This window comes from Dinoponera quadriceps, unplaced genomic scaffold (genome assembly GCF_001313825.1).
Source record: "Dinoponera quadriceps isolate SergipeBrazil2010 unplaced genomic scaffold, ASM131382v1 scaffold1692, whole genome shotgun sequence".
Classification (NCBI taxonomy): Eukaryota; Metazoa; Arthropoda; class Insecta; order Hymenoptera; family Formicidae; genus Dinoponera; species Dinoponera quadriceps.
This window is the reverse complement of record NW_014555923.1, coordinates 105,944-132,455: the sequence shown is the minus strand read 5'-3', so window position 1 is coordinate 132,455 and position 26,512 is coordinate 105,944. Positions and strand designations below refer to the sequence as shown.

At 41.9% G+C, this 26,512-nt stretch overlaps 4 protein-coding genes across 9 annotated transcripts in view; 1 reads left to right on the top strand and 3 right to left on the bottom strand.

Annotated features, from left to right (window-relative positions):
* LOC106745845 (F-box only protein 11) overlaps positions 1-3,081 on the bottom strand; it is a 15,369-nt gene extending 12,288 nt beyond the window's left edge. For all 3 annotated transcript variants that reach the window (XR_001374560.1, XM_014621813.1, XM_014621814.1), the window contains exon 1: positions 2,573-3,081. Coding sequence is in view for 2 of the 3 variants with exons in the window: in XM_014621813.1 (XP_014477299.1) it covers positions 2,573-2,669 (97 nt within the window). In the remaining variant the exon portion in view is untranslated. The remainder of the gene's footprint in view (positions 1-2,572) is intronic.
* On the top strand, positions 2,990-10,596 carry LOC106745850 (CAAX prenyl protease 2). 3 transcript variants are annotated; one of them, XM_014621821.1, is made up of 6 exons: positions 2,990-3,498; positions 7,184-7,289; positions 7,373-7,511; positions 8,047-8,283; positions 8,871-8,933; positions 9,004-10,596. In XM_014621821.1, the coding sequence occupies exons 1-6, from the start codon at positions 3,380-3,382 to the stop codon at positions 9,216-9,218; spliced, it is 879 nt and encodes a 292-aa protein (XP_014477307.1). In that variant the 5' UTR covers positions 2,990-3,379; the 3' UTR covers positions 9,219-10,596. The 3 variants fall into 3 exon arrangements, with proteins under 3 accessions (XP_014477307.1, XP_014477306.1, XP_014477305.1); XM_014621820.1 differs by lacking the exon at positions 2,990-3,498 and adding an exon at positions 4,873-5,750; XM_014621819.1 differs by lacking the exon at positions 2,990-3,498 and adding an exon at positions 5,792-6,518.
* Positions 9,975-18,729, bottom strand: LOC106745847 (BTB/POZ domain-containing protein KCTD3). Of its 2 annotated transcripts, XM_014621815.1 has the most exons (11): positions 18,536-18,729; positions 17,989-18,302; positions 17,599-17,754; positions 16,982-17,173; positions 16,046-16,531; positions 15,613-15,729; positions 15,083-15,088; positions 13,508-13,647; positions 13,114-13,300; positions 12,070-12,339; positions 9,975-11,557 (listed from the first exon to the last, which is right to left on the bottom strand). In XM_014621815.1, exons 1-11 carry the CDS (start codon positions 18,592-18,594, stop codon positions 11,358-11,360), a joined length of 2,127 nt encoding a protein of 708 aa, XP_014477301.1. In that variant the 5' UTR covers positions 18,595-18,729; the 3' UTR covers positions 9,975-11,357. The 2 variants fall into 2 exon arrangements, with proteins under 2 accessions (XP_014477301.1, XP_014477302.1); XM_014621816.1 differs by lacking the exon at positions 15,083-15,088.
* Positions 18,730-20,216: 1,487 nt separating this feature from the next.
* LOC106745848 (arylsulfatase B-like) lies at positions 20,217-26,473 on the bottom strand. Its single transcript, XM_014621817.1, has 8 exons — positions 25,885-26,473; positions 24,714-24,873; positions 24,225-24,451; positions 23,827-24,073; positions 23,316-23,473; positions 22,704-22,995; positions 21,729-22,060; positions 20,217-21,398 (listed from the first exon to the last, which is right to left on the bottom strand). The coding sequence occupies exons 1-8, from the start codon at positions 26,008-26,010 to the stop codon at positions 21,174-21,176; spliced, it is 1,767 nt and encodes a 588-aa protein (XP_014477303.1). The 5' UTR covers positions 26,011-26,473; the 3' UTR covers positions 20,217-21,173.
* Between the last annotated feature and the right edge of the window lie 39 nt (positions 26,474-26,512).

Here is a 26,512-nt window from a genome sequence, read left to right as displayed (position 1 = left end):
CTCTCTCTCTCTCTCTCTCTCTCTCTCTCTCGATGCGCTGGAAAATTCGGGCTCCGATCGACATGTATACTTGGCAAGTTGCGCTGCGTTCCAGCTGGATCGAGCTTTGGTGAGATTCGGGATCGAGAAGGAAGGAGACGGAGAGAGAGAGGGGGGGAGGGGAAGGAGAAAGAGAAAAAGGGAAAAGAAGACATTGCGGGAGGGCGGGGACGGGGGTTCCTCGGAACCCACATTCCGAGGGATTGATCGCGAGGTGGAGATCGCGATCGACACAATCGAGACTCACGACGACGACGACGACGACGCGCGAGAGATACAAGAACGAACATTCTCCGAAGCAAGCGAGAGCAAGTCTTCTTCGTCCCGCTGTGGATATTGTATTACAATAAGGATCGTATTCCGTGAATAGTACCAACGCGAGGGTCGTTCAACCCTTATTACTTTATAGCACTGAGCTACTGCTCCGCAGCAGCGATGTACGATTATAACGGGGGATAGTTTTCCATCCACGCCCCCGCTTTCGAAAATGTTACCCTCGCTTTTGCCGATCCCCCTTTGTACGACGTTCGCCTCGTGATCTCAGTCTTGAATTTATGTACGGGCGTTTTGTGAACTCCGGAACGTCACATGGACTCGCGTTATCGCTTCGAGGCTGTTCGAATCGACGTCGATACACAGCGAACACACAGAACCACACGATCGAACTGCTCTCTTTGCTTATCTACATTACGAATGGGGGCTGCGATCTGGAAATGCACGTTTAAGTGGAATCAGCGAAGCAAGAACCACGAGCGCGACGAAGGCTGACAGTCGATAATGCCGAAGCGCAGTACAACCGTCAGTGCATGGGTTAAGGCCTGTTCTACAATACGTCGTACGCCGGAGTCGGATCTCGGAACGCAGCCGATGATCCAGCGGGGAAAACTCGTTCTCGGAAAAGAAATTCTCTCACTGTGGCTGCGTCCCGACCCCGACATTGTATTGGCGTATCGTAAAACGGGCCTTATTCAACTCTCTTTGCCACAGCTACACGTGTAGATCGGGTCTTCGATTTGACAGCTCTGCCACTGAAAGCGTTTAGAGCGTATATTCAGCGCTAGGCAACTGATGCGATGTTGAGACAACCGTAGAAAGGAGATCTCTTGAATGTATAGAACAATCTCTCTCTCTCTCTCTTCACACGGATTACAGTTTCCTTAGAATATCAGCATTTCTCTGCACCAGATAGCGATTCTGTTTTCTACTAGTCATGGATGACAGTCGATGATCACCTACACCAAGTTCAAATCTTCATCTCCCCAGGGTATATTTTTCATTATTCTTCAACATGCACTCTGTAGGTCTATTCTTTTTGGCTGAATTAGGCTGCACTTTCTCCCTTCAGTGTGAAACAAGAGGTCTGTTCTTTTTCGCTGAACTAGTGTACACTTGCGGAAAAAAAGAGACGGTTGAGACTCGGCGGAAGAGAGAGGAGAAGAGAATTATTAGTACAAACCAAATGCAGCCAGTTCGGTGAGAAAAAATAGACCTCGGTATATAATAGAGTATGGAAGGGAAAAGGTTCCAGGGCGGCAGTGGTGCATCCAAAAAGAACAGGCCTGATGAAACACACAAAGCTGTCCCGTTCAACAGCTCTACTGCCTCCGAAGCGGGGCGAAAACCGCGTAGAGTCGTTTCCGAGAGGAAGAAAGAGAGAGAAAGAGTTGCAGGAAAGTGTAGAAGGACGCGACTCTAAGGAGCCTAGAGCTGCGGGCCTCGCACTTACGCGTTTAGACGGGAACATTAACCTCGATTTCCGCGGAACGCGCAACGGTCGCTCGATTACACACGCCTAAAACGTCAATCTCGCGGTGTGCTCGCGGTCGATCGCTGTGCACAACACCTCGCCTCCGTACTTACTTACTCTCTCTCTCTCTTTTTCTTTCTCGACTACGATCCCGGGAACGTTGGGAGAACGGAACCTCGGAAGGTCCCCGTGTATACGCGTCATCGTTTCCGCGAACCGCGGCACCTCGGCTACTCCGGGAGAAATTTTGACGCGACAGACGGCCCCTTATCGAGAGGTGGTGAACCCCGAGAAAAAACGCGAGATACACTGGCCGAGAGGCCCAGCCGTGCGCGGCTGCACGTTTACAAATCGTGCACAAAGACAAAGGCCCGACGGAGATGGCGGAGAGTGCACGCTCCTCCTCGATGCTTTCGGCGATGCTGTCGTCGCACCGTTGTCCCTTCACCACGGGAGGCATCGGCGACGCGGAACACGGGCGAGCCATGAACTCCTGGACATCGGATGCGGCCGTTCTGTGTCTCTCCTATTGTCTTCGTCTCTCTCTCTCTCGCGCCCTCTCTCACTCTCTTTCTCCCTGTCTCGCTTTAGGATCGCATCCTCTCTCGCTCGGCCGTTCTCTCTCTTTGGTAGTCTCCGTCTGTCCCTCTTGGTTCACTCACTCACTCACTCACTCATTCACTCACTCACTCACTCACTTACTCACTCACTCATTCACTCGCTCGCTCACTCACTCACTCGCACGATCGCTCGCTCGCTCCTTGTCGCGCTCGTTCGCACGCTTACCCGAAGTGGTTCTCGACGGCAGAGGAATCCTGTTTGCGCCTTTCCGCCGCGATCTCCGCACGTAGCTGCGCGACGACGTGAACGACGCGCTCGGCATCTTTCTGTCGGCGGCGCTCGGCGCTCGACGTCCTCGTCCCCGTGTCTGCTGTTGCCGTCGTCGTCCTCCGCCTCCTCTTCCTCTTCTCCTCCTCTCTACCTCCGCGCCGCCTGTTCCTCACTCTCTCTCTCTCTCTCGCGCGTGCAGCTCTCCGCTCCGAGGCACTCGATCGGCGGCTTCGCGTACTCCCTCGACTGCGAGGGTGCGCGAGGACCGGCGGTAGCCCCCCGCCCCGCGCGGCAGTAGGGCAGCCGCCGCGCGACGTAGGGCCGCGCACGCAGAAGCTGCCAAAAGCTTGAAAGACACTACACAATAGCGACACTACCACCGTTCACGGCGGCCATCTTGCTCACGGCCGACGGGTAGAGCTCTGCTTGCCGACTGGTGGCCCAGAGGGCAGCCGCCAATCGTACGAGTGTATCTGCCCTGTGAGTGCGTGCTGTGCGCGAATCCCCCTTCTCGCCCCCCATTCGACGATTCTCTCACGACCCGTTCACTCGCGTCACCCCTCTCGCTCCCTCTCTCTCCCTCTGCTGCGCGCTGTTTCCCTCCCCCAACCCCTTATCCTGGCTCCTGCTTGCCTCTTCTTCTCCTCCTCCTCCTCTCTTCCGTACCGCCGCGGCAGCCGCCGCTGCCGCCACGGGGCTTATTACCGAGCCCCCCTTCCGCAGTGGAGCGCGACACAAGCGACCGACATCGGTTATGGAGCTATGGAGGCCGCGGAGCGAAATACCGATAATTCGCCCTGCATCTCCGCCGTCCTCTCGTGCCTCGCGCTCTCGGTCGTCTACGTGGCGAGCCTGTATGTCTGGAGTTCGCCGCACAACAGGTACGTGTGACACGTCCGTAGCGATCGGCGACAGTGGTGCGGCGACGACGACGATGACTACGACAACACGGCGATGACAGCGGCGACCGACGACGTAACAGCAACCACGAAGACGACGGCTCTCTCTCTCTCTTTCTCTCGCGCGGTCTCGCTCGTTCGATTCTTTTTCCGTCCGTGTTCTCTCTTTCCTTTGTCCCGTGCGACGTCGTCGTTTTCCACCGCCTCTTTTTCTCCCGTAGGCGCGGCGCTCGCTCTCTCGGCAAGTCGCGATTTGTAACTGTGTGCAGTGCCTCACACCGACCGGACGGATACAAGTGACTGTCCCACGCGCGCTTCGCGTCGCACCGCTCGCTGTCACAATCGCATTCTGGACAGGTGGCGCCAGCGACGCCGTGGCGTCGCGTCGAACTTTCGCGTGGAAAGTGGTGCGTTCTTTTTAGCTGGACGATCGACTGCGTTAGTTCGCGAAATTCATGGTGTTTCCGATTTGTCGACTCCGCCAGCATTCCGGTATTCGCTGCAGCATTGTAAGCTATAGTATATGTGACGTGAATTATATATTGCAGTACTGCAAAGATTATCGGAACATTGCCCGAGTCGGGTAGAGTCAGCAAATCGGAAACGCCATTACATTTTCTTACGTTTCTGGTGCAGCCAATTCAGCTAAAAAGAACAGACTGAAGCGAATCCTAGTGATTGTGTGTGTATTCTCGAGATCACGGTTATTTATAGCTAACCAGACTATTAAAGCCCGGTTTTACCAACGCGAGTTAAGCCAGCGATACACGATGCTTGTTTCGTGCTGGATTGTTTGCTGGATAGAAATACTGCATTTTGATTGGTATATTGTTATTCACTTTTAAAAATGCACCAATCAGGACGCAGCATGTCTATCCAGCAAGCAATCCAACACGAGACAGGCATCGTGTATCGCCGGTTTTAATCAAATCGGTCGATTAAATTCAATTTGTCTATTGGATCTGACCAATCGCCTTTATCTTACAATGATGCGATTGGACAACTCCGGCAACGGAAGAGCTGAATTTAATCGACCGATTTGATTGACACGTTGGTGATATCGGGCCTAATTTAGTCGAAATATGGAGCTCCAGATCGTATATATACGATCTGTTCTTTATAGCTGCACTGCTGAATGAGTGCAATAAGTTGAAGTGAGATAAGTATACGTTTTCTCATTTTAACTTATTGCACCAGTTCAGCAGTCCAACTATAAAGAACAGACCAATAGTTTGCTTTCCTGCATGACACACAGGTCGACACAAGTCTAGTTATATATCATCATTTGTCCTTCTTTCGCACTTGATAAAGAAAAGGATAATAGATAATATAACTACACTCGTATCGACCTGTGTCTCTTGTTGGAAAGCAACCATAGAAATCTCACGTAGATATGTGGTACGTGCTGTGAATAGGACGCGTTTTATGTCGCAAATGCTTCGAAGCGTCGTACAGACCAATCGCGTTCTTTCTTCAAGCATTTCAAAGCGTTTGCAGTTTCAAGTGGATCGTAACCTATATATTTGCCTGTGTATACGCGCGCGCGCAACACACACACACACGCGCGCGCGCGACATTCGACCAATCAGAGAGTGACGGTCATAACGCATGCGCGAGGTTTTGTACGAATTTTCCGGGGCCGTGTATTTAGGCCAAGTTAGCAGTCTAGTTGATCTGCGTTCAGAAACGCCGCACTGAGGATCATATATGTAATACCACTACATAGCCAGGGTGAGAGAGAAGTCTCGCAACTACGGTGCGGAAATATGTATTTCCCTCTCTTTTTGAACGTAATGCGCATGCATCGGATTGACGTCTCCGCCAATAGAAAAATAAAATATATTTTAGCACATGTATATATATATATTTTATTATATTTTAGCACATGTATATACATATATATCATCTGATCCCCGCGTCTGCGCACTACAGTCAAAATACATATATCGGACATCGTCTGTCTTTCCCTTCTGAAACGGCTCTCTCTTATAGACAGCATGAGACAACTGGCTATATAGTATTATATATATGCTGAGGGTGACATTTAATTAACCAATCATGATGAAGAAATATTAGGCTGATATTTATAGTCGATCTTATATTTAATCTTATATTTAAGACTATCTCCAGTTTATCTTCAAATATTTCACGGCTCATTTCATTGGCTACGAAACATCAGAAGATAAATTTAAATATAAGCCCGGATCTATAATAAGTATAGTAAATTGTAAACCGTAAGAAATTCATCAATTATAATCGATTATTCTTCTCACTATGATTTACCAATTCCTTATGGCTTAAAACTTGCTATACTTATTAGATTCGAGCTAAAATCCGTCTATAAATATCGTCCATAGTTTTTTGTATTTATTGGTCAATTAACTGTTATTGTATCCTCTCAGTGTTTTCGAACGCAGACTTATTGGATGCTTTCTATTTGGTGACACAAGAATCATCCTACTTTTATTATATCACTGAATGTGGAACAAAGACAAAATGATGGTTAGGTCGACTTGTGTCACTAAATGGAAAGTGCCTATTCTGTAGATATGTGATGCAGATACAATCGTGAACAAAAAGGTTGTGACACATTTTCCGATGAGTTTCGAAACGCATTTCGTACCCAATAGGAAAATGTGTGATACTCATAAAAAAAAAGTGTCAAACCTTTCTGTCTACGACTGTACCTGCAGGCATCGTTTTACACACATTCAATCAATAAAATAATACGTGTTTCCTACTCCGCGCATGACATAATACGCAATTTCTGGCGTTCACTTTTCTGCTTGCAAACAAAGAAATTAACAGTCTAGCTATTACATAAAGGGAAGTCTACAATGAAAATTTAAGGCGTAAGATTTAAGAAATTGGCCAATCATAATTGATTTTTCTTGTATAATTCAATTGTGAATGATCAGTTTCTTAAGGCTTAGAGCTTAAAGCATCTATTGTAGACCGGGACAAGCCGCACTACGAACGCTTATGATTCCGAAATGAACGATGTAAGATACACTTATAAGCGCTTATACGGCGTGAACCCTATAGTTGGTTCAAATCAGCATCGCACCCCTAAAGATAAGATTTATCATCGACTGTTCTCTTCAGCCACATTTCTAAACCTTCTTACAATTTTAATCTTTCTTCCTGTTTTTCTTGCGGATCTTAGTTTACACAGCCATTCCATTTTAAATATAGAGAGTAATGTGTAGCGTGGAGAACAGAAAGAAATATAGAAAATATATAGAACAACGCATTTGAATCCGACATAGTAATGTTTGGCGCCATAGCTAGATTTGAACGTGACAATCGTCGTAGCAGGACTTTTGAATTGAATTCAACAATGTCACTTCTTTGTCAAAACATTCGAATAAATTCTTTGGATGCGTGGCTTTGAAATCTAATATAACTCTTAATAAAATAATTATGAAAATATAATATTAACATATGATGCAAATATAATAAAAATTATAAAACATAAATTAATTAAAAATATACAATATTCTTTGAATCGTCGATTTAAATTTAATATAATGAAATTCTTCGAATTGGTAATTTTGAAATGACATATAATTAATATAGCGAAGAGTTTTAATTAAAACCTATCAACAGCAATATTATCATATAAAGCTTTGTTATCAAGCTTCATTTCCGATCGTTTCTATTTCAGGGAACATCCGTCAACGATAAAGAAACGATTTTTTAGCGTGTTTATCATGACTCTCATTTCACCGGTACCCTTGTACTTTGGAATGAACGAGAACGTATTCCAAAAGGTAATCCTTCGTCAATGTAAATAGTTCCCGGATGTTCTTCTGTGAATTATCAGTGATTCCTATTATCTTATCTTTCGTTTCAGGCGACCATTTGGGAGTTGCTGGGTCTACGGTGGTCGGGCTTGATACAGGCGACTGTGATACCGTTGCTCCTAACGATGATCCTGTTCCTAGGTCCTCTGAGTCTGCAGGGCTTCAATGGACTCTGGCGATTGTACACTGGTCAGCATTCTAAGTTGAATATCCGAATTCGATAGCGCATTCAACTCGAGATGAAACCGCGAACAGATCTGACAAAACGAAAGCAAGATCAGTCCCGGTCTACAATATGTGCTTTAAGCCCTAAACGTTAAGAAGTTGACCAATCACAAACGAATTATACAAGAATAATCAATTGTGATTAATCAATTTCTTAAGGCTTAGAGCTTAAACTCTCATTGTAGACCCCACTTCAATCTACAACAGGTGCTTTAAACTGCAAGCCTTAAGAAATTGAGCAATCACGTCAATTATTCTTCTCGTATTCGACTATGACTGGTCAATTTCTTAAAGCTCAAAACACCTATGTCCCGATTTACAATAGGTGTTTTGAGCCTTAAGAAATTGACCTCACAGAATTGAAATCACAGAATTGAAATCACAATTAATTATTCACATTCGATTGGTCAATTTCTCAAGGCTTAAAGCTTAAAGTACCTAATGTAGACCAGGGCTATTGTAAACCGGGACTCATGCTGTTGCGAATCTTTCTCTCCAGAGCCGATGTATTGGTTGGGCAGTGTGAGAACATTGATTTGGTGGAGGAATCAGGTGGTCGCCCCGTTGTCCGAGGAGTGGACCTTCAGAGCTTGCATGTTGCCGTTGCTCTTACAGTGCTTCGCGCCGACTACTGCCATATTCCTGTGTCCCCTTTTCTTCGGGGTGGCTCATTTCCATCACGTTGTGGAGAGGATAAAGATGGGCATGGGGATTAAGCATGCGCTGTTTATATCCTGTGAGTGAAAATCCCTGTCCAGATAGCATGAGATATCCCGTAAACACCTGGAATGCGCTCAAAATACCTTGGAAGCGTTCGAGGAGACGCTATTTAGCGCGTCATTCTATCTTTAGTATTCTTTACATGTACAACAAGGATAGAATGACGAGCTAAATAACGTCTCCTCGAACGCACCTCTTGATGAGTGTCTCGAAATATCCTAAGCACATCGTCCAGGACGAGCTCAGGACGATTTGCGTTTGATCTGGAGACCACGAGCGTTTAAGCGATCTCGTGAAAAACGCGAGAAAAAACGATGGGTAAAATGAGCTGATTTTAGCCCCTGAAGTGGCGAATAAAAGTGGTATATTTTTTCCAAGTTTCTCAGCTGCCGAATCCGATTCTGACTTTTAAGAAATTTTAATTTGTCGGGAATGTACTAGACAAATCAACATTCTTGAACGATCAGAATCAGATTCAGCAGCTCAAAAACTACAAAAAAAAATGTACCGTTTTTACTTGCCACTCCGGGGATCAAAAACCGGCTCATTTTCACCCATCGTCCTTTTTCACGAGAATTTCTTTTTCTGACGCGTCGATTTCAGGTTTCCAGTCCACGTACACGACGTTGTTCGGAGCGTACGCAGCCTTCCTCTTTGCCAAAACAGGTTCGTTTTACTGTGCTTTCGAAACACGCCACTGACGGACCTTTCTTCACGTTTTTGTATCTCTCCTCAGGCCACTTCATCGCACCGTTCGCTGTGCACTCTTTCTGCAACCACATGGGATTCCCCGATCTCTCGGAAGTAGCGGCGTACAAAGATCCGCTGAAGAGGGCCGGACTGCTGTGTTTGTTCGTGGTCGGCTTAGTCGCTTGGTGCTTTCTATTGACGCCGCTGACTCATCCGTCGCTGTTCTATAACGATTTATTTTGGCATAAACGTTTTACATGAGACACGTCCGATTTATAACAAATGGTTGGGTTGGATTCTTGCGACGCTTTATTTACGAGAGTGGCTAGAATGAAATGTTTTCACGCGGGGTCCGACCGCTTTATCGATCTAACAGTTTACATTGTTGTGTGACTTAATATCGAGTTTTAACGGTATAACACTTGTCTCGAAAGTCGATTTCCCGCGCATCTCGCGGACTCGGCATGATTTTATATCGATTAATTTTCTAAACCAAGAGAGAGAGAGGGAGAGAAAGAGATAACAATGTAGGTAGGTTTAATTTTAACTGATCGTACAATTCTTGTTACGAAATATATCACCGTAGTGCCTGAGGTTTAATTAGACTTTTATAGCGGTAATTGCGAGTGTTACAATAACTATTGCGAACAATGCGAATTTGTTCTCAAAGCCAAAGTGCGGAGGCTCGTACGTATTATCGTTTTACGAATTGCTGTGTACATCGTACGTCGCATGCAATATCGCATTATTTTACGATTTTAAGACGTCGGTTAAATGTTATCGATATTATCGTTTCAAGGAGATTTTTGTAAAAAAAAAACCAAGAACTATAATATAGATTATTATAGTATAATTGATAATGTATCGAGAGAAAGTTTCTAAATCGATCTTTCTAATCGTCTACTTTTGTAACGATCTGTATGTACAGTGTACCTACGCATGTGTGTGTGTGTGTGTGTGTGTGTGTGTGTGTACAGGGATGACAGTCACGTGCATTCAAACGCGAGTGAAACGTGCTACACGTATACCAATGGTTTATTTAAATCACAGAAGTGTAACGGTTGTAACAATATTACAATACAATTTTTTATGTATGTACATGTACGTCGATGACGTATGCATTGTACCATGCGGTGAAGTCACAGGTACGTAAGTATTTTCATACACGTACATGCGAGATATCCGAAAGCCACACAGTAACAAAGCCGAATACTTGCGCGTATATTCGGACTTGCAAATTTGACTTTTCAATATCCATATTAATTGCATACGTAACGTATACCACACACATTTGTTACTCGAGAGATACGATGATGTTGTCGCTGAAGTCGTCAACTTTTGAAATGATATTCAGGGGTATGAAATGTTGATAGTGATATAATGTTGAAATATTACTAAGTGTTTTACAGTTGGGGTAAAAAGATCGCAGTGTGCTCTATGCGAGAAAATCGATATATAACAATGTTCTACAAACCGACTTACCACACCGATAGCTTCCCTTCGAGTTCGATAGGACTTGTTGACTTCGTTTCAACAGAAATCGCGGGGAAACGATGTACGTTTCCGTGTACGATTATCTCCTTTCATTCTTTTGTAACATTAATACAGAATATATATAATTCTAAACAAAACACTTTAACCGCCGTATTTATCTATCAGTCGATGATTTTGCTGAATATCTATTCCCCTTCCCGGACGAGCTTATGCTATCTAATTAAACGAGTTTACGTATGACAATGTGTAAAACTTTCTATTGGAACAATAGAGATATCGTAAAATCGGAACGTCTTAAGAGAATTTGATCACTACTATAAATGCTTAAAATTTTTATCGAATAGAGTTTATACAAAATTTAATTTAATATCAATAACATTAATCAAGTAGATTCGCTCCAGAACATTAGTGCTATTATCAAAATCTCTTAAAATCAATTTCATAGACATTCTATTTGCACTTGTATCAAATCCACTTATTTAAAGTAATATTATTTTCTTAAAGTAATATTATCTCAACACAAATATAACTTATATGATCATTATATAATTAAATAAGCTGTAAAGCTTATATATAACGCAGTCATGTTCCTCGTTATATTATTTTCAGATTGCACTGCTTAAATAGATAAATAACGTAACTTCGTCTAGAAGAGTCCACCGAGTAGGATCTCTTTGTATACACGTGAATGCAAAGACAACGATTCAGGAACTATAACTATGCAGACTTGTTTCCGATAGTTCAGTGTGTTTGGTTTATCAATAAATAAATAAATAACCAAATATAATAAATGCAGATTTCCCGTTCGCATGCTGGTAGTCGCGATGCTTCTACCTCCGGTTGCAAACCGGGAGATAATTCAATTTATCCTCAGCTCGCGCGAGGTAGCTCCGATTGAACATGTCCTTACGTTTGGCTGGATCCAGGCAGTGTATCCGGATTCTGCGACTGATTGAGAAACAGGACGTTGCTCGTCTTGATCCTAGGCCCCGTCGCGATCAACGAAGGGGAAGGACTGATGCAAGGTGTCGAGCAGTGACTGTTGCTGAGGTCGCATTGATCCAACAGCTTCCAGAGCTCTTCCGGCGTGGGTCCGCCGGAGCAATCTGTCGATAATAAATATGAATTTTTGAAAAAAAAAAAAATCGTACGATCATTCGTATCATAACACCGTTCGACAAAAATCGAGCTTTTTTTTCCTCCCGTGAGAAATTCAAGCAGATTCTGAAAATAGATGTAAAAACAACATATCCGTGTCTCAGCGTTTCATCAGATCAAGTCGTTTAAGCAGTTCGCAATGATTTTAATATTGATAAATTATTTTAACTTATGTAAAAAAAAGTTAACAAGTTAACGTTGATACAATTTAAATTAACTAGTTTAAATTTAAAAGTTAACTCATTTAAAATTAACCAAGTTAAAAATTGTTAAGTTTTCAACTGAACTGAACTTTTAACTGAATAACTGGTTATTATTCAACCTTAATATAATCAAGTGGATAATTTTAACCGGTCAAATGTGAAAGGACACTTTCATTTTGGTAACAGTTTTGACTTTCAAACGAGCGGATTCGTGCTCATGGATTCCGTCAAGTCATTCCATAGTGAGAGTAACGCACCTTTAGTGGCATTGAAAGACGGATCCAATGCCGTTGTGAGATCCCACATTTGTATAGTGCCGTTAGAATGGCCGGTGAATATGAAGCGCCTGGGCCTTGAGCCCATGCCTTCGCACTCGTGCACGTAGAACGAGCTTATAATGCTGCCGTCCACCGACTGTATCACGCAAACTCTTTTCCCGTTCGATGCCAATCGAACAAATAATTGGTCAGTTTCGGGCACAACTTTCTGTACGAATACCTGCTCGTCGTCTTGCTCGCCGAACGGACCTGCATATATATGTGACGGAATATTAAATTATATATGTTAAACATATCAATGAACAATGAACGATAAAGTACGCGCAATTTTTCGCACCAATCTAATAACGCTGATCAACAAATGTCGTGTTATAAATGATATCCACTTTGAATTTTAATTCCTTCAATATATTTATATGTTTATATATAAACAGGAAATGATGATAAAAAAACAATTATTTAGCTATGGTTCAAGAAGTGTAGGCTATTTTAATTTTTGTAAATTAATGGCATTAGAAAGGTGTGAACATCAAGCAACAGAATATATTTTTACTATAATTTCTTATTCTTTTTATATTTCATATTGTTGGAAAGACTAAAATTCTTTTTAAACGTGACATTATTTAATAGTATTTTCTAACAGTCTCAAAATAAAGAATGTTACAATAAAAGAATAGAAATAGTCTACATCTCTCTACAAGAAATTCAAATATATATCACATACTCAACTCTTACAGGAGTCCTACATATTACTTCAAATTTTTAAAAAATTAACTTTGAAGTGATTTTGGAGATATTCCTTTTTCCCTTTTTACATCATAAAAATCTCAAATATCAAATTCTCTTTTGATTGTTGCTTACCATATGATGTAAAGTAATAGTAAGTTTTGACTTTAATTGTTATATTTGTGATTAACGCCATATAATCAACTAGAATTGATTGTAGATCTAAGAGACAATTTTCATCGACCAGTGTAACGGGTAGAGTAGTGCTTTAGAGACATATGTAATATCACAACATACCAAAGTCGTTGCCGGCATTGTAGCTGACGCAAGGGTCGATCGCTTCCAAGGAAACGATTTTGAAGCTCGCCTCAGGCATTGACCCTGGTTGAGTCGAGATCATTCCGCGAAATCTGGTCACCGCCCAACTTCGCACATGATTATATTCCGAGCAGACCGACACTAAGTATTTCTCCGAGAGCGTCACCTGTAATATATTTCGCATGATTAGCTAACGTGGACGGGCACTCATTAGCTGCCTGATAGATGGAATAAAGTCACAGAATATAATGGAAATTATTTCGAACACTGAACTTGTACCCGACTTTTTGTAAATAAACTTTGAATTTTATGACAAAAGGGCACCGAATTAATTTGTACACCTAATATCTGCTCGGATCGGAATTCAACGTACCTTGGTCACGCTGCTCTGATGCACCGTGAACGTTTGAAATAACTGCGGACCGTGACCCACGGTTTCCGGATGCTGTACGATTACTCGGACACTACCGGACTTGGTGCCATATGCGATTTCTATCCAGTTTCCACAGAGACCTGCGTTGGAGATCAGATTTTAGAACGCCTCCCTTCGTATCGTATTAACCACCTGATGCACTTTCGGGAATCGAAGCAAATAAACATATAGATGTTGTCTGCAATTCTTTCATCACGTGTACTATTTCAGTGACACACATCGGCCACGTTCAGTGGAACGTTTATCCCAGCTGTTGGAAGTTTCCCGAGCTGAGATTGAATTCTTTTTTTTTTTTAATTTACAATATATATATAATCCAATAACATAGAATAATCCAATCTCAACACAGGAAACTTCCAACGGCTGTAAAATAAACGTCCTGCTGGAACATGGCCGTTGACTCACTGGGATTTCTTAATTTCTCAACGAGATAGATTCGCGTTTGCAGAAGTGTCATGGAGATTAATTGTTATTTTGTATCACATAGACGTGAAAATTGAACAGTGTATCAGAGGATTAATTCTTGATGTTGTACAATATAGTAACGACAGTAACAATAGATCAAAGACCTTGACGATATAGATGTAGCATGAAACAATGTTTAAACGACACAAATGTGTTCGAATATGCTTAATATTAATACAAAGTAATAATCAGCGCATGAATCGTAAAGCTTCACGATATTGCATGCAGCGAGTACTAATTTGTCAAACAGAACATAACGACGACGATCACAAGTAATAACAATTTCACAAATAACAATAGTTTCACAATTAATAACAATTTCGAACAACTACGTATATATACACGTGTGTATAAAAATGTTAACATTTACAACACAAGTCGATTTGAAATATAATTTATTCCGAAGAGAAAAAGCATCATTCAAAATTTCACCTATGGACTACCAACAAAAGAAAATATAATACACAAGCAAATACGTATATTTTCTGTTACCTCCCCCCCTCCCTCTCTCAGACGCTAATATATTAGAATAGAAGCGAGCGAACGGCTTTGACGATCAATTCGCGCGTGTGTGTGTGCGCGTGTGTGAAATAAACCAACTACGCGAGATAATGCGCGAAAAGTAAAGAAAGAAAAGTTGCATTATAGTACAACTGGACACGCATAAGGACAGCAAGGTTGTGTGTGAGTCGTGCAATCATTGTCCGTGTCTTATGTAAGCCCGCATCCTGTATGCACAACGACGTTGTACAGTGTACGGTCCGTAGTTGCATCTTGCTACGAAAAATGTGTCTTCCCACATGTGTGATTAACACGCTCGCCTTTACGAGTGGTTTGCGTTATTGGCACGACGGGAAGGTATATATTGCGATATCAGGCGATACAGCAGAGAACTCAGTGATATCCGGAGAGGAAGGGAGAGTTAAATTACACGCGACTCTCGACACGTGATGCGGTTAACACGCAAGACGGATGAAGGTTGACGCTTTGAATTTGTGAGATGATGAACATGAGAAGGCGAAACGTCTGCTTATATCGACCCATACTTGCCTTGTGCTATCGATCCAGTTGTACGAAATCATGAAGCAAAGAATGTAATAATAAATTTTCATTAATATCTTTAAGAATCATCTTTCACTTTCACTCTCTCTCTCTCTCTCTCTCTCTCTCTCTCTCTTTCTCTCTCTCCCCCTCTTTCTCTTAAACTTCACAACATATAATATCTTAAGAAATAAAATGTTAATAAAATGCTAGCTTATATGATGATTATGTTAGAATTTGTTGTCTTAATCGCTAAGGGATATAATATTCTTATATCAGCGTGCGTTTGGAATAAAGATTTTGCACGAGACTAGAAAATTCCTGCGCGATTTTCGCGAAATTTTCTCCCTGCTACGTGGCATTCCTGCAATAAGAATCCCTCAATAGCGATCATCAGGTACGTCACTCGTTGGAATTGTTCTTGGCGAGTAGCAGTAGCTAGTTCTAATCGAGAGTGCATTACCTCGGGCTTCCGTAAGTCGTCATTTTATCGAGATCCTTATATTAAGACGTGAGAGTGAGAATAAGAGAGAGCTTACTTGTTTTCGGCGTCAAATATACAGATATCGCAGTTATGGGATCGTAACTTGGGTCTCGATATAATTCAGTCACGAGCAGGTCGTTGTCCTTCATCCGCAAAGGAAACTTTTGCATATCTGTAATACACAATTTAACGTCAATCCTACTGATTAACTGAAATAGAGATACATTACATAATAGTCAGAATTAATGCAATTGTTGATATAAAATTGAATGAAGTTCACTTTTATTCTGTGTTGGCAGAGAAGGGGGGAGGAGGGGGGGGGGAAGGGTAATACCACGTAATATTGGAAGGGGGGAAGAGAAAAAATATTCAAATTTAATGTGACGTAATTACTGAACGGCCCCTTATTGGATTATTTTAATACTGAGTCATGATAATACGCAATTATCCAAACTTGAATTCGGAAATAGATTTCTATTTTCTCTTACCGATGTAATAAATGGACCCATTGTTACAACCCAGCAAGAGGAAGGAGCCAGCCGTATCGAAAGACAAGATAGGCACTACATCCTGTATCTGCCAATGGTGAGTCATTGCGTGCCACACACCGATTTTCCCAGTCGGTGATAACGCAACCAACTGACTGCCGATAAAGAACAGATATTCCACGCGTACGTTCAGATTGAACATACCTACTTTGGACAGTCTATTGACGGTTCCTTCTTCGGATATGCCCCAGAGTCTCACTTGACTACCGTAGGAGATAGCGACCATCTTACCGTCCGCACCACCCATTTTCGCGTTTATAGCCACACGCTCGATTATACACTCGATGTGCGGACTGGTGAACACATGTTGCCATCCGGACGAGTCTTTCAGCCGGTAGCACGTTATGAAATGCGCATAAGCTATCACTATCCAGTTGTGGTGCGCCTTGATGATTTGCACTCTTAGCGGGTCTACCCATAACGAAACTGCGCACAAAGTGGTTCTATTAAAAATTCGGAGAATAAAGGATATTGGTATGCGACTAAAAAATCTGGGATGNGCGGAGCCATTTAAAATTTGTCTTCAAACTCGAGGGCTCCGCTATGGAGACAATGCAAATAACTTTCAGTTCATAACATAAGGACAAAGACAAATCGTAAAAACTATTGTGTATAGGATATTCCGCTCTTGCTATTTGCATTTGAGTTTGAAGAGTTTGAAGACAAATTTTAAATGGCTCCGCTCCGGAGCCCTCGAGTGCAAAGGGTTAATAGGTGAATTTGGGGATTTCCAAGTGTCGATGCCAATGCGTGTGCGTTCTCGAGTGAAAAGAAAACATTATCATCGAGAAGGCGTATTGTAGCTTTTTTCTTTTCACGATAAAAATAGCAATTCTTATACCTATACTATTTATTGTATGTTTCGTTAATGCTCACCTTGCTGCTGCCCAAACACCAGGCTAATGTCGTTTCTGTATAATTTATTTAGATCTGCCGAATTGTTTCTAACATGTCTCAGGTCTAAGGACGGTGTGCGAGAATGTGGGAGACCGCGTTGAGGTAACCGATAGTCTAAGGAGGAATTCCTCATGTGAGTTCCCAGTGTCGCTTTGTGATTTTGTTGTTGGCCTGTGTGACAGTGTTTCAAAGTTAATTTTCCCTTTTCAATTATATCTTGTGATAAAGTTATTTACATAAACGAGATATTAGGTGTGCAAATTAATTCGATGCCTTTGCATTTAACACGTTCGCTGACGACTATACTCGAGTATACTCGTAGTTGGTATATGAGCCTCACAAGTCAACTACGAATATACTCGTATATCGACCTCCTATGCCGAGCACGAGTTCATCCGTAATATAAACACATTAATTTGGATCTTTGGCTTGTGAATAAAGCGGAGAGCACGTCTGAAGGCTTGGTAGAAGGAAATATGCCCGAGGAGCGATGCAACGAATATATTAATGTCCTCTATAACTCTTCTCACGAAGCGAAAAGGTTAAATATGCGTTTTTTGCTGATAGCTTAATTATTATTGGTAGCTTCTAATTACCGGCAATAGCATTTTGATTATTGGAACTGCCAGCAGTTGCAGATTGTGAGGTAGATGGTCCATCAACTCTAGAGTTTGTATTAGGTACAACTCTAATGTGAACAGATACATCGCTGACATTCGATGTTACCGCCACAGGCTCTTGAAGGGGAATACCTTTAAAACAATACAGATCATTGTAGTATTTGTCACATTACAGTGATACCTATCTGGTTACAATATGGTAATATACAGTAACGCCTCACATATGTTTTATCAGTCTTTTCTTATCCATATATATATAATATCTTAAATATATATTAGAAGTCAACTATATATTCTTACAGTCTTCAAACTGAACTTATAAGAGAACTTTACTGTAATTAGTAATACATTCCTGGTCTCTCTTACTTGGAGGTGGTAAGTAACCATAAAACAACACATTGCCGCAGGATGACTGAGTCAAATCTTCACAGAGCATTAAGCGCTTGACCAGAGGAGTAATGCCATAATATTCAGCCTCGTGCCTCAGTGTACGGATATCTATGCTTCTCAGATCGATATCCTTCGTACGAAGATAATTTAATATAATAGAGAATAGCTTCGGATCTCTGTCTATAAAAAGAGCACCAGTCTCATCCTTGTGACTGTCAATCCTGTTGCTTAACAGCGCTGTGAAGAACGAATCTTGGATCCATGTCAGTGTTTGGCGAGATGTGGAAAATCTGAAAGGGAGAAACATCCGTTTTTGCCGATAGTTCTTAACTTTAAGTCACTCTAATATTGTTAGAGATGAAGTAATAGACCAACAATAGGATCTAGCGCACGCATGAACACACACACATATACACACATACACACACATACACACATGTATATAAAGAATTCGAGCGCACCAAAATGAAGAATAAAGGAGACAGTACAAGGAATGGATCTTTGTGTGATCAACAATCGTCACCTGGTGCCGCCAACGTTCAAGTGAACAATATCACTCACGCCTAGATGAGGCACAGCCATTTTCACTGTTATCACGAGTTTTTATAGTAACAATTCATATCTTATGAGATTTTCGGTTGCAACGGAGTCACGACAAACAAAATAATCGCCCAACAGGTTATGTTCAAGATGGGTATCTCTCTCTCTCTCTCTCTCTCTTTCAAATGAGGTTTGTTCGCGTTGCTTGCACTTTTGACACTTTTGTATCTAATGCCCGTTACACACCGAATACGATATCCAATGACAGCTCTTCGTTTTAAAAAGAAGCCAATGCGCAACGGGCGTTAGGTGTACAAATGTCGAAAGCGCAAGCAACACGAACAAACCCATGATTTCAGGAGACCCATCTTTTGAATATAATTATCCAAGTTTTTCTGAATCTCTGCATCGTGCAGGGCACAGCTAAAAAGAACGTGGTTTAAACTCCCAGGTGAGAAACCACATTCACATGCATCAAATAAGATGAGGTTTTTGCGCAGGTGTATTCCTGTACGTACATTCTGTCAAATAAATATCGGGAATTGTTCATTTCAAAAGTTCGCGTAAAAGGTATGAAAATTCTTTTGCTGTAAGTTGGTACTATTGTACCTAATTGTCACGTGGAGTTTTGGCGCCATCTGTCAACCAGTTTGTTTACTACTGTTTACTACGATTTTGTTAGTCGACCTCAAGTGTATTCTGCGATTTTCAAATGGATAAAAATATCGAACAAAGAGTCTGCCTCAAATTTTGTATTGCCAACGAAATCTCTTGTGCTGAGTCGTTGAAAATGTTGAAGAAGGCCTACGGCGAGACAGCTTTATCGAAAACACAAGAATACAAGTGATACAAAGCATTCAAAGAAGACCGAGAAGTATTTGAAGACTTGTCTCGTTCCGGTCGACCTTCAACGTCTTCAACTTAAAAATTCATTATTAGCTTAGATTGCTGTAACATATTATACGATTCTTTTATATTTATTTATTACGATTCTTTTTACGTTTATGTACGATCGATGTTGCCAAGTTTGCGTGAAAACTTAAAAACAACGCGTTACCTTTACCATTGCTCGAAAAGTAACGAACTACAAATCACCATCACAGTTTCTAATATCTCGTGACGAAAAATATCTTCTGCATATATAAAATAACAATTAACGATTTTATATTCGTTGTAGAGAAAGTGTAGTAATTGTTGTTATTGTTACTATCGAAAAGAATAACGTCATCTCTGAGTCGTTGCTGACGATAAGAGCAACTTTCCACCATTGCGTGTTATGCATCGTATTATTCCAGTCGAGTTTATACTGGATCTCGTATGAGTATTCTAAGTCGGAAGTATTCGAATATTACTCTTATTTTGGTATATACATTTATTATTTATACCCCTCAGGGGTGGTTTATTATATAAATTATTGCCTAATTACGAGTCTACTTGTACTAATTACAAGATATTGCTGTTAATAGTAAAATATGAATCATAAGAGGTATACTGACATCATCTTCGCATTCGAGCCAGCATCACATATAATTTTCACTATTCACATAAGAAAAGTCAGACAATTTTGACAACATTGAAAATAATCGCACAGCAAAAAATTGGCTTAACACCTCTTATCTAGTACTCAGCTAATTGTGACTAGTTTAACCAACGGTAAGATATGATAAAAGCGTAATAATGTATGTATTTTTCACATGACGTGGCTTAGTTTCGTTGACAACTAATTAATCCGATGAAAGCCAGAGTAAGATCCAAATTTCGTAAGCACGTGAGAAACACCAGGAAAATTCAATAGCATTCCGACACGAAGAGGTAATTCGGCGAAGGATCAGTTCTTCTCTCATCGCGTTTACGTAATCAACTTTATAACGTGCGCAAGTAACAAGTAAGGCAAAACGAACTTGAATGCAGGTTTTATTTACATATCTTGTTAGCAGCGTGATTTTACGGCTGTCGATTCTTGTCGTATTAGAAATTAGGGACACGAGAGAAAGTCAATTCGCCAATTGTAATCAGATAGCTCCGGAAGCTCGACTTTTCTGGTGCAACATATTTTCGCGAGAATTCGCAGAAAAAAAACGCGTGAAAAATATTATTTTATTTCATTTTATCACATATACGCACGGCAATTGTCTTTCGTAATGTAAATATAGTTTCCAGATAAATAGAGAATGAATGACAAACGAATAAAAACTCGACTATAATTCTACCGTGATATCGCATAATGACGAGCAAAATGATCTCTCTCAGAATATCAAGACAGTTTAACATATAGCCGCATTGTGTTTTGTAATTATTTGCCTAAAGATCAATTTCACGCAATTTATCAGATATACATAGTTCTCTCTTCGATCCATAGGTAGATGCGTGACTTTTTGAGAATAAAACGGCCGCCGTTCTCGAGAAAATCATAGTAGATAGTCGCTCTGGCCCATCCTATGTGTTTAACGCTGATAATGAACGCTGTTAAAGATCGATCATCGATGGTTACTGTTTGAAATTTCAGATAATCGCGCGATAACTACTCGGCGAATTACCTTCGACCGAGTTTCCTCGTGTATTCGCACAATGCTCGAATAAACGTGCAATTGCTCAAATAAAAGCGTTCCACGAGCAATTGTTCAAATAAAAGCGACTGTCACGAGAATGATTCCGATGTGGACGCAATATGCTAGATGGATCAAGTGAGCCGCCGTGTTGTACGCGTAGAATTCACCGGGAATCATCCACGGCTCCCACGTGTTGTTCGTCCTCCTCGGATCGGCCGGCCAGTCCAGATGCACCGTTGCCTGCCTGGTGACATTCTGCGCGTACTGCACCAGGAACAGGTCCAATTCCCGGACGATCTGCGGAAACAACAATGGTCATACACTGAGAAAAAAAAGATGAAAAATTTACCTGTGAAATATAAGATTTCTTTCACAGAAATAAGCGTTTCTTCAAATACGACGGAATAAACGGTTATTTCCAGCAAGTAAACGAAAATTAATAAGAAAACTCAGATATATTTCACAAAAATATATGTTCCGTCGTCACAGTTAATTGTTTTCCAACCAATGAATATCGAGGAAAATGTCACGAGAAACATTTACTTCGCAGAATTTCAAATCTTTTTCTACCGTGTGACAATTTCTTCGCTCATTTTCTTCGACATTCAGATCTTTGGCTTTCCTCACCCTGACATATTGATGAGCGATGTTCTTTGTCTCGCAAGGGTCATTGTTAATGTCGAAGAGACAGTCGGTGACGTTGCAAGTGATAAAGCTGTTGTAGTAGCTGATATTGCGCCGGCAATAGATCGTGGCCTCCAGTCGCAATTGATTCATCGTGCTGGGTTGAGTGACAGGCCCACCCAGGTGATAAGTGATACTCTGCGACACCAGACTCTTCAGCACGGTGTCGGTGTACGATAGCACTTCGACCTCTTCGTTGCTCTTCTTAATCTCAATGGGCACGAATCTCCCGGAATCGCCATAATGTCCGTCGTAATGTCCGCCTTCGAACGAACCTGAGACGCGAAGAGTCTCTTCGTGAGTCCGTGAGGAACGAAATCGAAATCGTATCGTCGCTGATACCAAGAAGCTGATTACAACACGAACTCGACACGTGCAATATTTTGCCCGACTCTCTCTCTCTCAAGAAAGATCAAAGTTTCTTGTATCGCTGAAACCGCAGATTTCACATAAGCTCAGCTAGAGCCCAGCTATGTAAAAAATTCTCACTTTTTGTCACGATATTTTTTAACTCGAATTAAAATTATCTGGACTCGAGTTGGTACTGCGTCTTCTCTTTCATCAGATTTATCTTCGACGTTTCGTGAGACATTTCAGTTCATCTTTCCAGAGAAAGGAACAACCCGAGACTGTTTCGGACACGGCACCAGCCCGAAATCCAGATCAAGCGTTTCTCCACACCGCGAAAGCCTGAAATATCAGCTTAAAAGTTCGTTAAAATATTAGACTGACAAGTAAAATATCTCGAAAAAGTAAATTCACGTTTTTCTCCTTCCTTCGTCTGACTCAGAACTGCCCGAGTCGCGCTAAGATCGAATTCAATTCTCGGTTCCTCCAAAAATTTCATTTCCACATCGCATTCTCGCGAATACTTCGCATCGTTTTGCGCAACGGTTCGAATCGAGGATGAAACAGTACCCCGAAGAAGCTTGAACGATTTGTATATGGCGCCTTCGGTCTTGGAGACCTCGTCGATGTTCAGTAAGAGCGTCTGCCTGACTTCTGGATGGCCTTCGCTCAACATTCGCCACTGGTCGACCCCGTCGATCTCTCCCAGATCTTTCAGGTCACCGCCAGCAGCCGAATAGAAGGTCGGTAGCCAGTCGGTTATGTGCACCAGCTCGTTGCTCACACGCGCCGCCTTGCGCAATCTTGGCGACCAAAGTACGGCGACTCCTCTCACGCCTCCCTCATACAGCGTATATTTCATCTGTCGCCACGTAAATACACAAGATAAATTATATTATTATTATATTCTAAATTTTTTATAAATTATTATATGTTATAAATTAATTTAAATTTTATCATAAATAAAAAAAAAAAATAATAATACAATTAGAAATACAAATGTTCCGACTTTCGAGCAAAATAAATTTGATATGCTTAGCTTAACACGTATATCACTAATTTATTGATTTATTTTCATGATAAGATTACTTTGTCACTAATTGGGACATTCATCTTACCACCGTGTGCAACTGGCGAAACTACTAGGTCACGCGAAAAGTGCAAGTGTGTTAAAATACGTACGCCTCGCAAGGGATAATTGGAGCCCCAATTGCGAAACTTGCCGATAGGCGCCGCACCGTTATCGGTGAGGAAAAGGATCAACGAGTCCTTCAGCATCCCCCGATTGCCCAAGGTGTGAACGATACGTCCAACGGACTCGTCTAATCGCGACAGCATCCCTAACGAAGGCAGAAAATAACGATATCGGGGACGAAAGGACCTCGCAATCCTTTGCGTTCCGTCTAAAATTTCTTACAAAACTTTCGACTTTCGGCTTTGAGGTAATTGGTTTCTTAAAACATCTTCATAAGAATCCTTTTAAATTTTAGCTACATATTGATGAAAATGCCATTTACACGTCTGTTAAAAAATGATTAACTATTCGGGGACTGAAATATTCGCAACTGTAGACTTTTATATGTGTTACTTGAACGTTAACGTCCTATTGTTAATTTCATTTAAACTACATTTAGAATGTCGTCGAGGACGGCCAAATCCGTCCAATTTTCGCGACAAACGCGATCGTACGTACTGGCATACTTGCGACGATTCACTTCTCGGATGTGCTTGAAGCGTTGGTCGTCGCTATGATGGTAATCTTCCGGGCTCTCGATGGGCGCGTGAACGGCGAGATGTGAAATTTGGAGATAAAGAGGCCAGGGCGGCTCGTGATGCTGAATGATCTTCATCGCTTCGTCGGTGAACAGATCCGTCGCGTATCTATCGTTCAAACCATAAGCCGGGTTGTCTCCACGGTGCATATCGTATCCGCTCATATTCTGAAATGTACGCGTCGATAACAAAGCGACAAAACAATATATATATATATAATATCATTAACGTGATACAGACCGAAAATTTGAGCTTGACGGGACTCGTGTGCGTCGAGATCAACGTGTTAAATATATGCAACGTGTACATACTCTGTACCTGATATGAATATTTATAGTCAAAGTACGAAACGTGACTATTGTAGAAGCCGAAGAACGCGTCGAAACCTCGATGTATGGGGATGTGCTGAGGCGTGTAGTACCCCAAGTGCCATTTCCCGATCAGTTTCGTCGTGTATCCTAAGCCTCGCAGGTACTCCGGCAAGATCTTTATATTGAGAGGTAGTCCTCTGGGCTCACCACCCCGTATACTTTCTCCCTGCATACCTGCATGAGATACGTTACAACATCTATAATGCGTAAAATATAGGTCGTACTTTTAATACGGAAGCAAAAACGCAGCAATAACAGAGAGAATATAATTCCAGGGAGGAAGCTTTCGTTTCATCTCTTGAATGTCCCCGACTTAAATTAAAAGTATTTGCTTGCATTTCTCCGAGTGTAAATTTTGCGGGACGCTTATGACGGCCAATTTTGGTCAGAAAGACCAATTAGACGTCGTAAATGAGGAAAATCGTACAAAACGTACCCAAACGTATCGGGTACTGCCCGGTGAAGAAGGCGGTCCTAGAAGGTGTGCTAGATGGCAAAACGTAATGCCTATTGAGTATAATTCCGTTATAGCCCAAGGCGTCTATATTCGGAGTCGGGATCTGATTCGAGCCGTGGAAACCGACGTCGTTCCATCCCTGAAAACGTCGAGCATCGTTCTTCAATCTGCTCCGTTGCATCCGTCGCATCAATAATCGTCTCGTTTTTTAAGACGATTTCCTCGCGGGAAACATCTAAGCCGCGGAAAGGCGATCTATTTCGCGTCGCTTCGCGAAATAGAAGCCATCCGTTTGAAATGCGCATCCGTGCACGTGCCGGACGTCTGAAGTGACGACCGACGAATTACGTGGTCAAATTAAATTATAATTGACGCGTAGGGAATTATGATTACGCCGGATAGTTGGAATGAGTCACAATTCACGGCGTACTTGTTGATCGCCCTGAGGCGTGGGCAATACGCGAGCTACGATAATTGACTTAACTAAGAACAATTTTAATTCGTGATACTTTCTTGCGAACCAATCGGGCCGAATCAAGTGGGCAGAAAGCAAACATGAGTAATGTATTGCGGCAGTTGTGTAAATCGTTGCGTAAAACGAATACGATTTTACACGTGCACGGGCAAAATACATATCATTATATAACGTCTTTGTAGAAAAAGGCGGAATAACATAAGTGGTGAAGTAAAATAAGAGAAATGAGAGAAATTCATATTTTATTTCTATTTCGATATAAAATTTCACTTTCCGGAAGCACTTCAAAATAACTTTGAATATCTCTTCTCGTTTCTCTGGTTGTGAAGCAGACAATTGGATTAGGTTTCAAATAATAAATATCTTTCTTAAATTTTATCGTATACCCCATTCTTATGGGATGTACAGCAAAACTACAAGCGTTCCTAAAGGTTCCTCTGTTAAAAATAGCAAGGAAATATTTCGTATTTCCAATTTTTCTCACAGCAGTGAACAATATACAGTTTTTATCTGTATAGTTCATTTGTCTCGAACATAATAAATAATTGATTATTTATTATGTTCGAGATATGAATTAAGTTTCCCTCAGGCGCGCCGTACATACCGGAGTTACCCTACTTTTTACTTTCTCCGGGAGGAAAGAAAGGATCGCAACGTCAGACCAAAGTGTCTCACCAAGTCATCGACCATGAAGACGATTATGTGCGGCGCCGTGCTGAACAAGCCCGATGCATCTCCGAACAGCAGAGTACAATATAGAAGAACGAGCACGTTACACCGCACGATCGTCGAACGTGGCATCGTTGATTTTCGATTCAACACGGAGGAATATACGCAAATTTAGCTTCCTGCACTTTATCCTTTCTCTCTCTCTCTCTCTTCCTCACGTCACTCGACGACAAAATGCGCGCGAACGGAGGACGAAACGCGCATTATGCGTGCACGGTGTGCATCGAACAGCCTCGAACGGGATACGGAAGAGCGAGGAGATGGTATAAACACGTTTATATAAGCCACCCACGTACTTGTAAATAGGCCACCGCGTAGGGAAAGGGTAGGGAAGGGGAGGTGTACTAATGACCGCGACAATGAAGATGGTAACGTATTTTAAACTGGGTTGCTTCTCATCTTACATCCCATCTTCCCTATTTATCCAATTCCGACCGCGGCCGTGTAGAGAATTTAGGAAGGTAACGTAAGAGAGCTGCGAAAGCACGTGCACCACCTCCGTGTCCTTCCGCTACAGACAGTTTCGCGATTTTTTTCCTCTCCAAGAGGAGGCCTCGTCACCGTCCTTCCGGAA

Excerpts from the sequence above, each read along its gene's own strand:
- LOC106745848 (XM_014621817.1), bottom strand. The coding sequence starts at position 26,010 with ATGCCACGTTCGACGATCGTGCGGTGTAACGTGCTCGTTCTTCTATAT. Across the intron at positions 24,874-25,884 it reads TCTTCATGGTCGATGACTTG|GGATGGAACGACGTCGGTTT; the intron begins GTGAGACACTTT and ends CGACGTTTTCAG. Across the intron at positions 24,452-24,713 it reads GCAGTACCCGATACGTTTGG|GTATGCAGGGAGAAAGTATA; the intron begins GTACGTTTTGTA and ends TATCTCATGCAG.
- LOC106745847 (XM_014621815.1), bottom strand. The coding sequence starts at position 18,594 with ATGGCTGTGCCTCATCTAGGCGTGAGTGATATTGTTCACTTGAACGTT. Across the intron at positions 18,303-18,535 it reads TTGAACGTTGGCGGCACCAG|ATTTTCCACATCTCGCCAAA; the intron begins GTGACGATTGTT and ends TCTCCCTTTCAG. Across the intron at positions 12,340-13,113 it reads CAATGCCGGCAACGACTTTG|GTCCGTTCGGCGAGCAAGAC; the intron begins GTATGTTGTGAT and ends ATATATATGCAG.
- LOC106745850 (XM_014621821.1), top strand. The coding sequence starts at position 3,380 with ATGGAGGCCGCGGAGCGAAATACCGATAATTCGCCCTGCATCTCCGCC. Across the intron at positions 7,290-7,372 it reads ACGAGAACGTATTCCAAAAG|GCGACCATTTGGGAGTTGCT; the intron begins GTAATCCTTCGT and ends CTTTCGTTTCAG. Across the intron at positions 8,284-8,870 it reads GCATGCGCTGTTTATATCCT|GTTTCCAGTCCACGTACACG; the intron begins GTGAGTGAAAAT and ends CGTCGATTTCAG.